The following is a 14,367-nucleotide window of genomic DNA, read 5'->3' on the forward strand; positions in this document are numbered from 1 at the left end:
GAGAGCAAGGGGAGCACTGGACATGTCATCCTTAGAGGTCAGCAGAAGCGTGTGGAGAATGGATGGAGAAGGCCAGATGCAGAGGTACCAGCACATTCACATGACATTATGATGCTTATCCATCCATGCTGTCCCTTTGCGCCCTTTAAACTCTTGAAAGAAGGGGTTGTAAATCTCAAATGAATCAGACCATAAATGTGTATGTCAGTGACACAAGCACAAGTGAAGGTGCAGACAAAATAGAGGCATGGGGCTTCCCTGGTGGCGCAGTGGTTGAGAGTCCGCCTGCGATGCAGGGGACACGTCTGGGAAGATCCCACGTGCCGCGGCCCTGGTCTGGGAAGATCCCATATGCCGCGGAGCGGCTGGGCCCGTGAGCCATGGCCGCTGAGCCTGCGCGTCCGGAGCCTGTGCTCCGCAACGGGAGAGGCCACAACAGTGAGGGGCCCGCGCACCGCAAAAAAAAAAAAAAAATAGAGGTATGTACCACCCATCTAGAGCGCCCACGGAGACAGTGCACCTTGCAGGCCAGGGGCCACCGCACTGGAGCTTCCAGCGGCTCAGCCCTCAGCTCCGATCCAGGAAACAGCATTGAGGCCATCTCTTAGCTGGTGGGCTACAGCTCTGTTATCAGGGAGCGTGACTCTGGAGGTGAAGGGAATTCCATGGAACGGACCCCCATGCCTCCCTTCTTCACCACAAGCCAGCAGGATCAGGAAGCAGAGCAGTAAACATCGCTCTCCTGCTAACAAGTGGAGGATGCGTTCCCCAAGTCTTCAGAGAGGATGCAGCAAGGTAAGTCTCGGGGGCAGATGCCCAGCACCTGGGCCAGGCTGCCTGAAGCAGCAGTTTGGGGGAAGAGTGTGTGCTGGCCTGCAAGGCGAGGTCAGCACTGTCAGAGGGTGGGCTCCCTCCCCCTGGAGGAAGGCAGGTGACCCTCCTTCTTTGAAGGCTTCCATAGGGTGCAAGTCCCAGGCAGGTGGAAACAATATTTTCTGGAGTGAGGAAACCAGCCCTTCCCATCTGGCTGTGCCTTCTCAGAGCAAAGCCAACCTAACAATCGTGTTAGCAGAACAAGCTCCCTCCATGCCTCCCTACCCCTAACCCTGACCCTCCATATCTCTCTCTACTTTTTAAATTGTGGTAAAATACATGTAAAAGTTATCATATAATCGTTGTTAAGTGTATAATTCAGCAGTGTTGAGTGCATTTACGTTGTTGTAAAACCAGTCTCCAGAACTCTATCCATCTTGCAAAACTGAACTCTATACCCATTAAACAATTCCCTACTGCTTCCTCTCCTCAGCCGCTCTACTTTCTGTCTCTAGGGATCCGACTACGCTAGATCCGCTCATATAAGTGGGATCAGACAGTATTTGTCTTTCTGTGACCGGCTTATTTCTGTTAGCAAAATGTCCCCCAGGTTCATCCATGTCGTAGCATGAGTCAGAATTCCCTTCCATTCTAAGGCTGAATAATATTCCATGGTATATATATTCCACATTTTGTTTATCCATTCATCCATCAATGGACATTACGGTTGCTTTCACCTTTTAGCCATCGTGAATAATGCTGCTATAAATACGGGTGTACAAATATCTCTTCGAGACCCTGCTTTCAATATTTTTAAAGTGTATACCCAGAAATGAAATTTCTGCATATCTCTTTCGTCACCTCCGTGTCAACTGTTTTCAGAGGTCATGGTGGTGGAAGAGCCTAGGATTTGAAGTCACAGCTCTGGGTTTTAAGTCTCCATACTAACCACCTCCTGGCTATAGAATGTTGGGTAAGTTTCTTAACATGTCTGAAACCTGGATTTTTCTTTCATACAGTTGGAAATAGATCACCCACAGTATTAGTTTTTTAGGGATGGCGTAACAAAGTACTGTAAACTAGATGCTTTAAAAAACCACAGAAATGTATCCTTTCACAATTTTGGAGGCTAAAAGTCCAAAATCAAGGTATCAGCAAGTTTGGTTCCTTCTTGGCAGCTCAGAGGGAGAATCTGTTCCATGCCTGTCCTCTAGCTTCTGGTGGTTGCTGGCAATACCGGCATCCTTGGCTTTCAGCTGCAACCATTGTCACATGGCTCCATTGTCACCTGGCTGTCTTGCCTTGTGTATCTGTCTTCACATGGCATTCTCTCCTCTACGTGTGTCTAAATTTTCCCCACTTTACAAGGACACCAGGCACTGGAATAGGGCCCATTCTAATCCAGTATGACTTCATCTTAAGTTGATTACATCTGTAAAGACCCTATTTCTAAATAAGGTCCCATTCACAGGTACTGGGGTTAGGAGTTCAACATTACTTTCAGGAAGACATAATTCAACCCACAATAGCTACCCTCCAGGATCTCTGTGAGCATTAAATGCATTTTGTAAATGCTGAAGCATCACACTGGATGGGAGTAAAGATCACGTCTAAGCTGACATTTAGCTTGTGTGCCTTCTGACTGCAAGGACTTCCTTCTCCCTTTGCTGCTTGTTCTGGAGTGTTAAGTCCATTCTTGCTTATTGAGTGCCCCTGTGGTTCTAACTGGGACTGCCTTCGCTGTGTGTTGTTAAATGTTCAATGCCATTTTCATCCCTGGGAGAAGGAAGAACATTAAGCATGGACTTCAATAGATCAAGTCAGCTCCTTACACTTTCTATTTTTTGTTGCTTTTGGTGTCTGAAGAATGCCCCCTCTGCTGCTCTGCATTACCCACCTTGTCCCAGAGGACAGGCAGAAATGTTGTGCCTGGACGCTGTTGGGAAGTGAAACCATCCGGGCTGCAAGGTCATTGCATCCTTCCCTGACTTATTCAATTGTCGCCACCTCCTTAAATACCGCACCCCAGAGAGGCCCAGGCTGCCTAGCTGATATATTGTCTTCAGATGTTTGTCCATGACCTCCGTAACGTTCTTCAAGCTGGGACACACAAAACAGATTTACTGAGACTGGGAACAGAAATGATTCACTCTCAGTACTTTAACTATATTGCTGCTAAATGGCTTACTTACTCCGAACGCTGTTCTCTAGAACAGCGTTTTCCAACATACGAAAATCAGCACTTCTAGAAGAAGTAAAATTAAGGGATGATTATTTGTGTTTAAGAAGGATTTGTTATGTGATTCCTTAAATGAGACTATAATAACCATAATAACAATATAAGATTTCACTTAAAATTTTTCAGAGCTCATCTATTGCAAAACAAACAAACAAACAAAAAAGGTGTTACTGATTATCATATAGACTCTTCCAGATATACAACTCTGGGACCCTGAGATGGGCTTTTAAAGGAGTTCAGCTGATCTCCCCCATTCAACAGCTCAGCAACCCTACAACCAGGACGCTAGCTGGGATTGGTGCCTACCCTGCACCTGACTGTCGAAACTGCAGGCAGCCAGCAGAAGTGACAGACATGTTGACACAAATTTCTCAGATGCTTGGACAGAGCCACCTGGTGATTTATTTACAGAGGCAGCTTTGCTTTAAGAGCAACACTAGGGCAATTTGAGTAGGCAGGTTGCTAAACCCTAAGGCAAAGTCAGAGTTTAACAGTGTGTTTTTTTTATGCTCTCTGTATGTAGTTTTAATGAGCTATGGCTTTCTAGTGAAAGAATAAAAAAGAGCAATTCCTCATAGAAACAAATCCAAGCAGGAGATCAGAGACACAAACAGCCACATTCTCCTCTGGCCCTGACACCTATTCGAGGCCATGTGACAGAGCCCTGGGTTTCACACATCTAGACAGACGGAACATCAGGGTAGCTTATCTCCGGTTGTAAAAGCCTGCTTAATGCTACTAATAATGTAAGTAATTTTGCTGGGAAGCCTGGGGAGGATTCTTCCATTTATTACCTAGTGGATCAATTCTAGCTTTAATAGAAAAGACCTGGGCTGTAGCCCACAATGCACAATGAAGTACTGCATGGAAATCCTAGCAGGGTTTTGATGCCAGGGTTTTGAAAGGGAAAGAGAGGCCCTTCTTCACCTCCCTTTCACCCATTTTCCTGCTTGGAGTGTGGGAAAGGGGACGCAGAGGCAGCGTCTGTTCTTCAGCCGGTGCCCCTGAGAGCCGAGACTGCCTTGCAGGGAACTGAGACCAGCGAGCCAGGCTGCAGGCACTGTGTTGCCAGCCACTGAAAGGTGTGGATGAGATGATGCTGATTACAAGGACTGAAGGAAAGCGGAGAGCAGGGTTTGGAAAATGGCTGAGAAAGGAAGAAAGAAGTGCACTGTGAGTCTAGGAAAGTGGATAGTGCAGACTGGGTGCCTCTTGTGCATTTGTCCTTCAAAAATGAGGCCCGTCCCGCCTGAAGTTCACTTGGCTGCTTCTTCCAGTGGCCTTCTCAGAGGCCGGGGAAAATGGAGAATCGTTTTCGCTGAAGAAGCAAATCTGACCTGAGGACCCATGTGCGTGGTGTATGGCAGGCAATAAAGACACGGGGCTAGAAAGTTTATTGTCCTGCCCCCTTTCTCAGCGCAGCTTTCCACTGTCAGCTCCTGTCCCTGTCACAGCAGGGGCAACTCACGAGGGCAGAGTGCACTGTTTTCCTACCGGATAACAGCCTTGACTTCTGCAACGCTCTGGTATCCATACTCCCTCTCAAGCCCGTTTTCATCCACGTATTTGAAAGCACACTCCGCGGCCTGGCCCTCTCACTCACAGGGGCTGTGCCCGTCCCTGCGAAGCGCAGCCAAGGACCCACCAGGCGCTGCGGCAGCCCCGGGCCTCACTCCCACCTCGCACAATGTGGGCATCTGAAGGGGGTGGGTTTTCACTTGCTGTTACTGAGTTGGCAGTTTCTTACCTAGAATCAGAAAACCCTAGTCATTTTCTTGAAGGAAAAAAGAGGACTTGAACTTAACCTTTATTAACTTAACCCTTTATTTCCTTTTCAGAGCTGCTCCTCTAGAGCAGCCATGGGAAAGATGTACAAAACTGCAGCCTGGTCCCTGACGATAAAATGCCAATAAATTTAGTTTTAAAGGGGTCACTAAAAATCCCCAGTGGTGTTTTTCTCATCCCTTAATAACAGCATTGGACTTCCCTGGTGGCGCGGTGGTTAAGAATCCGCCTGCCAATGCAGGGGACACGGGTTTGAGCCCTGGTCCGGGATGATCCCACATGCCACGGAGCAACTAAGCCCGTGAGCCACAACTACTGAGCCCGCGTGCCACGACTACGGAAGCCCGTGCACCTAGAGCCCGTGCTCCGCAACAAAAGAAGCCACTGCAATGAAAAGCCCACACACCACAACGAAGAGTAGTCCCCGCTCACCGCAACTAGAGAAAGCCCGTGTGCAGCAATGAAGACCCAACGCAGCCAAAATAAATAAATAATAAAAATTAAAATTAAAAGAAAAATAACAGCATTATGCAAAAGTGTAATTCTTTAAGGAATTGCTTAGAATCGTTTCCCCCATAAGGAAACAAGTTCCAGATCTGCTCTTATTCACCTGAATCTTTTCCTACCCCTGTGCTATAAAATGTGTCAGGGGATATTCTTTAAAGTGTCACTTTTTTCCCCACTAGTAACCCTGTAGGTAGGACATCATGCTCGACAGAACACTCATGGTTAAAGATTTCCAGATACTGGCTGGAATATTCTAAGAACATCGAGGCGGCCGTGGTAACCAGGAACCACCTGCCCAGCTCTCTTCCCCAGCAGCACCGGGCCAGACCCGTGGTTTTGACACTAGACCCTCTTATAAAGAGGGAGTTCCTCTAGGATTCTCTTAAAACCTCTCAGACACAGGAAAAAGAGACTGAACCAACTTGGTTGTCTCTATGATTCACGTTACTGCTCTGTGACACCCTGGGGAGGTCACCAAAAAGAGAAAAGAGAAAATTTGATTCCGTGTCATGATTTGGACAGACTGAACCTGCACTGTGGAATGGGGTCAGCAGAATAACACCCACCCCCAAAAGTGTCCATGTCCTGGCCCCCAGAACCTGTAGATGTGTTACCTTACATGGTAAAAGGGACTTTGCATATGTGATTAAGTGAAGGATCTTCAGATGGAGCGAGTTTCCTGGATTATCCAGGTGGGCCCAATGCAATCACAAGAATCCTTATAAGTCAAAGAGAGAGGAAGGAGGGTGAGTGCCAGAGGGATGGGGTGTGAGAAAGACGTGCCTGGCTGTTGCTGGCTCTGAAGATGGACGGGCCTGAGCCAAGAATGCAGGCAGCTTCTAGAAGCAAGAAAAGCCAAGGAAACAGATTCTCCCAAGAGCCTCCAGAAGGAATGCAGCCCTGCCTCCATTTTAGCCCACTGAGATCCACCTCAGGTCTCCGACCTCCAGAACTGAAGGTAACGTATCTGTGGTGTTTTAAGCCATTGAGTTTGTGGTAATTTGTTACAGCTGCCCCAGGAAACTAATACAGGGAGGAAGCTGAAAACCAGTATTCTCTAGAAATCAGTGAACTAGAGATCCCAAGGTAACCATTCACATTTGGGTAATTTACATATCTCATTTGACCCTTCAACTATCCCACTAGAATGTAAGCCATTTCACGAGCAAATAAGCTGTGTGAGGGAAAATTCTGTGTTTTGTTTACTGCTATATCCTCAGCACTTAGAGAAGTGTCTGGTTCGATAAATGTTGAATGAATTCATCACTCAGTAAACATCACTCTGGGCCAATCAGGTAGGTTTAATATAATCCGCAGGCATAGTAATCTTGGTTAGAAATGACTATTATGTTTATCTCTACTCTCCCCATTCTATTCCAAGCCACTGTCCCCCCAGCCGCTTCACTGATCTAGCCTCAGCCATCCCTCCTCCACTCTCTGTACTCCTCCATATTCTAGCCTGAGTGATCTTTTGAAAACACACACCGGAGCAAGTCTCCTTTACTCCTACCCCAGGTCCTGGGACAGAGAACAAAATCGACGACAGGTCTGACCAACCTCCAAAACTGTGAGAAAATAAATTTCTGTTGTGTAAGCCTCCCAATCTATTGGATTTCGTTATGGCAGTCCAGGCCGACTAAGACAATGCCCAAATGTTTGTAGCATTAATTTAAATTGTGCAATGGTTCTGGATAAGAAGATTACAGCAAAATTAATTTCTGCTAAGAGGGTTATAGTGGATATCTGCTATTTTGCCAGCTCAATATCAATACCCCCTATTCTTTTAGTAACAGCACCTGATTTTACTTTGGAGCATACTGGATCTTTTCCCATTACCACCCCAAACCTATCACTGCAGCAGTCTGGGTAGAATTGTCAATTATGCCATACCCTTCCTCTTGCCAAGAGGTGGCCCAGGCCAGACTGTTGCAGGAATTTGAAAACTGAGCACAGTGACACAAGAACTGAAAGATACTGGAGCTAATTTATTTTGATGATAGTACCTAGGAAAAAAATACTGCCTAATGAGTTCTACTATCTAGATTCCTGAAGCTACCCTAATTCCTGCCCATTCCAAAGTCTGCTTGGTCAGTTGTTTCTTCGCTTTGGTGAGACACCCCATATTCTCAAAATAAATTATTTTCTAGTTTTAATCAGATTTGGTGTTTGTTACTTGCAACCAAAGAACTCTGACTGATCCGTGGGTCTGTCAAATCTGTGCTATTGATCTTTTCTTAATGCCAATGAATTATTTTTATATGATTATGCAACTAAAATGCATATACACTATTGAAAGCTATGATTTGAAAACTCTTAAAAAAGAGTTTAGTGATTAACGTACTGTAGAAAAATGTACTATATTTCTGGAAATATTCTTCTGATTTTTTTTATCAGTAAGAGAACCCTAATATTTAGGGCCATCTTGGTAACTCATCTGGACTTGATGAGATTTCTCTTCTGAACCATTTACAGAACAATGAGGAAAATAAAGAGAAAAACATATTTTTTAACATTAACATGGCATGATGTCACAGACCTGAGGAAGAATAGAATTCACCTAGCAAATCAATTTCAGTCAAATTCTAATTTTTCTTTTGCATGAAGTTGGATTTGGTTTTATTGTTCTCAGCCTATTTTAGCTGTTCTGAAAATCCACATCAAAGATGTGGAGCCAGACAATGAGTCAGAAGGCGCTCTGAAGGCAAATTACCGTGACTTTTGTGGTAGCATTGGTGAATTGAAGAAACTCAACTCGCTTTTCTAGGCTTGGTACATTTATGCTTTTCTCTTTTGATGAAGAGGAATGGAGGATGGGGAGATGCTTGATGTGTAATGATGAATATTTAAGAAAAATTCGTTTGCTCACTGAAGTAGCCCTGACATTTAAAATTACTTTTTAAGAACATTTTATTTGCATTTTTTTATTGTGAAGCATATTCTTTTCACAAAAAGACTATATAAAAATGTATCAGTAGTATTTAAAGAACCATGGCATTTGAAAAATAGAACATTACCAGTGCTCCTTTCCAATTACTTCCTGATCCCTCTCCCACAGAAGTAATTACCAGCCTACATTTTGTATTGATCATTTATTCTCTTACTTTTCTTTACAGTTTTATCTCATATGTATGGTCTCTAAAGAATATATTCTGCATATTCCTTTGTGATTTGCATCTTTTGTTCAACATTGTTTTTTAGATTACTTAAGATTGAAGCATGTACCTTAGTTCATTCATTTTGCATTACTATATAGTTTTCTACTTGATAAGTACACCATAATTAGTTTATCCATTAATGGATTATTTATAAATTTGTGCTCTTAAAAGTAAGGCTTCTGTAAACATGTTTTTCTATTGCACATTTGCAAAACTGTCTTTAAAATATATACTGGAAGTGGAATTGCTAGATCATGGGTTGTGCAAAAGTTCAACTCTCCTAGGAAATGCAAATATTTTTGACATGTCTGTACCAGTTTATCTTCCCACGTGCAGGCAGGTGACAGTCTTTATTGCTCTATACTCTTGGATTGAGAGAGACAGCATGGCTCAATGGCCCTAGGGCCTCTCTCTCACCAGAAGGATGACAAGAGGATAGGGGACCCACACAACATAGTTAACTCTTCTGTCTTGATTTTTCCCCGTGTGGTCCTAGTGAGTGTAATTGTGTCTTTTTCACGACAGGGAGTGGCAGACTTCTACAATGTTGTGAGTCTGTTACATGTGCAATGGTAGCTATGGTAGCTTGCATCCAAAATCGTTCTCAGTGAATCTTGCTTCTTAACATTCACCTCCTGATACACTGCACTCCCACAATAAATACAGCTGATCTGCATAAACAGTAAGATATTGCAGAAATGGTGGACTGTGATTTCTGAGGCAAGCTTACAAAGGACAGCACAGCTTTGCCTGACTTTCTTTTAGATCACTTGCTCTGAGAGAGGCCAGCTGCCATATTGTAAGGATATTCAAGCAGTTTCTCCATGTGGCAACAGCCAACAGCCAATATCAACTTGCTAGCCATGTGAGTGAGCCATCTTGGAAGCAGATCTTCCATTGCTAGTGAAGCCTTTAGAAGACTACAGCTCATCTACCTTCTTTTTTCCCTCTTTTTTAAATTGAAGTATGGTTGATTTACAAAGTTTTGTAAGTTTTGGGTGTACAACATAGTGATTCACAATTTTTAAAGATTATAATCCATTTATAGTTATTATAATATTGGCTATATTCCCTGTTCTGTACAGTATATCCTTGTCTCCACTAATTTCTTGAGTGCAACCTCATGGGACATCCTGGACAACAATCACCCAGCCAAGCCACTCTCAAATTCCTGACCTACAGGAACTATTAGATAATAAATGTTTGCTGTTAAGTTTGGGGGCAAAGGAAAACATAACTTACAAGGCTTATTTTGGTTTTGGTTTGCATTTCCCTGATTGCTAATGAGGTTAACACCTTTTCCTATGGTTATGGACTTTTTGTGTTCCTCTTTTGTAAGTATCTGGCTCCTGTGTGTTTTCTCCATTTTTGTGTTGGTTTGTCTTTCCTTACTGATTTTTCAAAGTTTTTATATATTCCAGATACTAATCTTTGTTGATAATAAGGGTTGCAAATATCACCTCTCAGTTTTCGTGTTGTTTCTTTATTCTTGTTACTGTGTCCTTTGACAATCTGAATTCTCAGTTTTAATGTACTTTAGTGTATTCATCTTTCCCTGCATCATTTGCACTTTTGTGTCTTCTTTAAGAAACTCTCCCTTACTCAAGATTTTGAAGCTATATATATGGAAGCTGGATTTTCACAGATCATTGGAAAAAGGAGACTATTTTGTAAATGGCTTAAGGACAATTTGGTTCCCATATATTTTTAAAAACCTGAAAATAGATCCTAACCTTTTATCATAAACAAAAGTCAATCTAGGTGTTAAAGACCTAACATGAAAGGCACAACCATACAGTTTTAGAAATAACATATAGGGGGCCTCCCTGGTGGCGCAGTGGTTGAGAGTCCGCCTGCTGATGCAGGGGATACGGGTTCATGCCCCGGTCTGGGAGGATCCCATATGCCGCGGAGCGGCTGGGCCCGTGAGCCATGGCCGCTGGGCCTGCGCGTCCGGAGCCTGTGCTCCGCAACGGGAGAGGCCACAACAGTGAGAGGCCCGCATACTGCAAAAAAAAAAAAAAAAAAAAAAAAAAAAAGAAATAACATATAGGGAATAGCTTCCATCATAAAGTGACTTCATATTTAACCTTTAATCATATAGCAATTCCACTATATCAGTTTTCATTTAGGTGTTACCTGAATATCTTTTCAGTCATTTGACTTTCAATCTTTCTGTGTTTTTTTTTTTTTTTTTTTTTTGCTGTACGCGGGCCTCTCACTGCTGTGGCCTCTCCCGTTGCGGAGCACAGGCTCCGGACGCACAGGCCCAGCGGCCACGGCCCACGGGCCCAGCCGCTCCGCGGCACATGGGATCCTCCCAGACCGGGGCACGAACCCGCATCCCCTGCATCGGCAGGCGGACTCTCAACCACTGCGCCACCAGGGAGGCCCTCTTTCTGTGTTTTTATGTTTATGTATATCTGTTATAGAGAACATACAGAGGATTTTATTTATTTTGATGAAACTTGTCTTAACTAGAGAGTTGTGATTATTTATATATTTGGATTTATTTCTAGCACTGTATCATGTACTTTCTCTTTGTCTTAACTTTCTGGAGTTTTTTTCCCTAGCTTTCTTGCCTTCTTTTAGACTGATTAAAATTCTATTTTTCCCATCTCATTTTTTCTTCTCTATTTCTTTGAGAGTTATACTATTCCTAGCCTTTTAATGGCAGTCCAAGCTATTTTAATACACATACCTAAAAAACTATAGTTAATATCTTTATTCCCCTCCTGAATAACATAAGAACCTTAAAAAACTTAACTCCTTTCCTCTCTACACCTTACAAGCTTATTGCTGTCTAGTCTTTTGGCTTACCTTATTTTTTTCCCACAAATAAAACATTATTATTGTTTTATACAGTATTTGTTTATATCTATCCACATATTTAGCAATATTTTTGCTCCCCATTCCTTCTTGCATCTCAAACCTTCCTTCTCCTCAAAGTACATGGAAACTTCAGAGTTTCTTCTAATGAGGATCATTTCATGGCAACTTTCCATTTTGCTTTGTAGCCTGAGTCTCTCCAGAGGGGATTTGTGTTTGCTTCTGCCAGTCATCCAGGGGCACCACCAACCTGAAACCACTTCAAATTACATTCTACACATAAGGCTTTTTGTGGCCACATGGGTAGGATGAATTCAGAACGCACAGCCACTTGAGATCAGCATAGAGTTACGAATTCTCAACAGAGTTGTTCCTTGCCCCTTCCTTGGTGCCAAGGTCAAGACAGACAGGTTTTCTCACTTTCCCCTTCAAGGCAGTGCGTTTCACTTCTTATTCACCCTGAGACTGAGGGTGTAGCTCTTTGGGGTCTCAGCTGTATGTGAATGCCTAGCATCAGTTTTTTCACTTGGAGGAGGCCCTAGGTTTCACCTCCTGCCCCCCTACTCCCTGCATTGATCAAACAGATCTCAAGGTCTCCAAGGTTTGTCAGAAACCTCAGAGTGATGGTTGGTTTGAACTTGCTTACCTTCCAGAATTCTTCTTTTCTCTTCTGTTTGGGAGGTTTTTGGTTTTCTTACTTTCAATGTCAGTTTACCAATGCAGGTGGGAAGGAAAGGAGACTTTAAAAAACTATCTAAGATTTGACTGTTTCAAATAGGAAAGTTATGCTGGATAGCTAATCTACCACATTATCTTTCTAACATTTTTTAATCAATTAGATAATTCAGAATAAATTAGTAAAACAATCCAGAATAAATTAAAACTCATGTGAAAAAGCCTGTATAGGAACTGAGCTGTAGAATGCAGTTGGCGACAACCAATTAGAGTTTACTTATGTGCCAAATACTTGCCAAGATTTCTCCTCTGAACACAGGTTCCCTCCTGAGAATTTACTAATTCTCAAACCTCTGATGAGATTGTCACTCATTGGTCACACAAAAATATCCACAACTGAGCATAAACAAGCACAATCAAACAAGATTTATGTCACCCAGTTTCTCAACTCAGTGAGAAGTCTCAGGCCAGTAATGTTTGTGAACAAAGTCTGTCTTTATTGCCCGGTTTGGCTTTTTGTCCCCTGATATTTTCAACACTAAGTGTTGATTAAAATGAAGGGAGCATTATGTGAGCATCTGGGTCCCAGCTCAACCCATCCTCTAAGCTCCTTACTACCAAGGGAAAAGCTAATTGGAACCTAATGTTTCTGAAAGGTATAACTTAAAGCCAAGGTAGTAAATAAATTTCATCTCAAGTGCCAACTTCCAATAATTGCAGGAACTATGGATCACTGTGCTGGATTACAGGACTATATCCCCATTCCGAGGAAGAAAGAGCTGTAATCCATTAAATATGTGTCTCAGGGGTGGGATAGGTAGGGCAGGAACAGAAAGTGATTAACATGTTAAAAAAAAAAATCAGAGATTGAGTAAATAAGAAATTTGCAAATGAATGAAAAGTGGCATTTACAATTAGAATTACCTTTCTCTTCAAAACTGTAGGTTTGGTATGCGCAAGTTATTGAACCTGGGACCTAGGCAGCTGCTGCAGACCAGCTGACAATTTTAATGATCTCGCGATGTTGAACCTGTATCAGAACCTCAAACAAGAGTTCTTGTCCTCTAGCCAAGCCAGCCTAGTAGGAATTACCAGGGTTTGCAGCCAACTAACTTACTGTAAATTGTATTGCATTTGCAACCAAAGGCTGATAAGAGAAAAATATTTAGCAGGTAGGGGCAGACAGGGGACTGAAATTCATTCTGCAGTCATTAGGGACTGAATAACATTGTAAATGTGTTCTTTATTTTGAGAAAAATGACGTATAGTCTGATGTTCAATATCATTAAAATCCATAGGGAATTTGGCATTTGTTATTTTAAAACGGAAAAAAAAGAATATTTTTATAGGGAAAAAAACTTTAAAATTTTATTCTCAAAATAGGACATGATTATGTAGGGAAGGATATATAATCAAGTTAGCTAGAAATGGAATTTTATTCATTTGCATGATTTACTCAGAAGAGTCAAGTGTAAATTACTGAATTGTTCTCCATCTCATAACCTCCTTTCCAAATACTAGTCTGAGAATAAATTATAGGAGTAAATTTATTCCTCTTTAACTCCCCCACCTCATCTCCCACTCCTCTACTGTTTTTTCTGTTTTGAAATACATCTACAGCATAAAACATACATAATACAGGGTTATATTTTATGATTGAGTAGATTAGGTTATAAAAGTATATGAGGGCCCTCCTTACAGAGGAAACAAACCTTTGAAGAAAGAATAATGAAGAACTCTGAGATTGCAGCCCAGAAACCTGCCCAGATTTCTCAGGCAGAAGTGTAAAGGGAAGAATCTTGTTTCCACACTTACCAGGGTCCATTGGGCTATTTGGGCCTTGCAACTCTTTAAAATTATTGTTTTATTTAATTCATCCAGAACAGTCTTTGAGGAAAAATATTTCAAATTTGACTGTGCTCAGAATCTTTGTTTTTAGATTGAGCCAAAAGGAGGCATGCCCTTTCACCTTTGGCTTAGGAAATACACCAGCATCAGGAAATACAATTCTGACCCTGAGATTATAGCAAATACCCAGTTAGGGTGGACCTTGGTGGGGTGGGATAGAGCATTATTCTGAGTTTTTATCTGATTTTCAAATTAGGTTTCAGAGACCTGTTATAAAGACCAGCTCTTATCACAAGGATTCTGGCTATTTGATGTTGATTTAAACAAATAAATATGTAAATTTCCACAGGGCCGGCAGCATCCAAAGGGGCTAGATTGCTAATTTTCTTCATACCATTTGGGTTTTCTAACACACTTTCCTATAAATCAATCCGAGTACTTTCATTTTATTTTAAACTACTATTTATGGGAACAATTAATTAAATTCTCTCCATGATGATCCATGTGCCCTCTTTT

General features: G+C 42.2%; 1 protein-coding gene across 1 annotated transcript in view; it reads left to right on the plus strand.

The window, feature by feature from the left end:
• Positions 1 to 632: 632 nt before the first annotated feature.
• Positions 633 to 14,367, plus strand: part of FAM184A (family with sequence similarity 184 member A) — a 180,187-nt gene continuing 166,452 nt past the window's right edge. Inside the window, exon 1 of the mRNA XM_082633921.1 lies at positions 633 to 795. Within this exon, the coding sequence (XP_082490047.1) occupies positions 760 to 795 (36 nt within the window). The 5' untranslated portion in view covers positions 633 to 759. The remainder of the gene's footprint in view (positions 796 to 14,367) is intronic.

Source organism: Mesoplodon mirus (genome assembly GCF_964341445.2).
Source record: "Mesoplodon mirus genome assembly, chromosome: 10".
NCBI lineage: Eukaryota > Metazoa > Chordata > Mammalia > Artiodactyla > Ziphiidae > Mesoplodon > Mesoplodon mirus.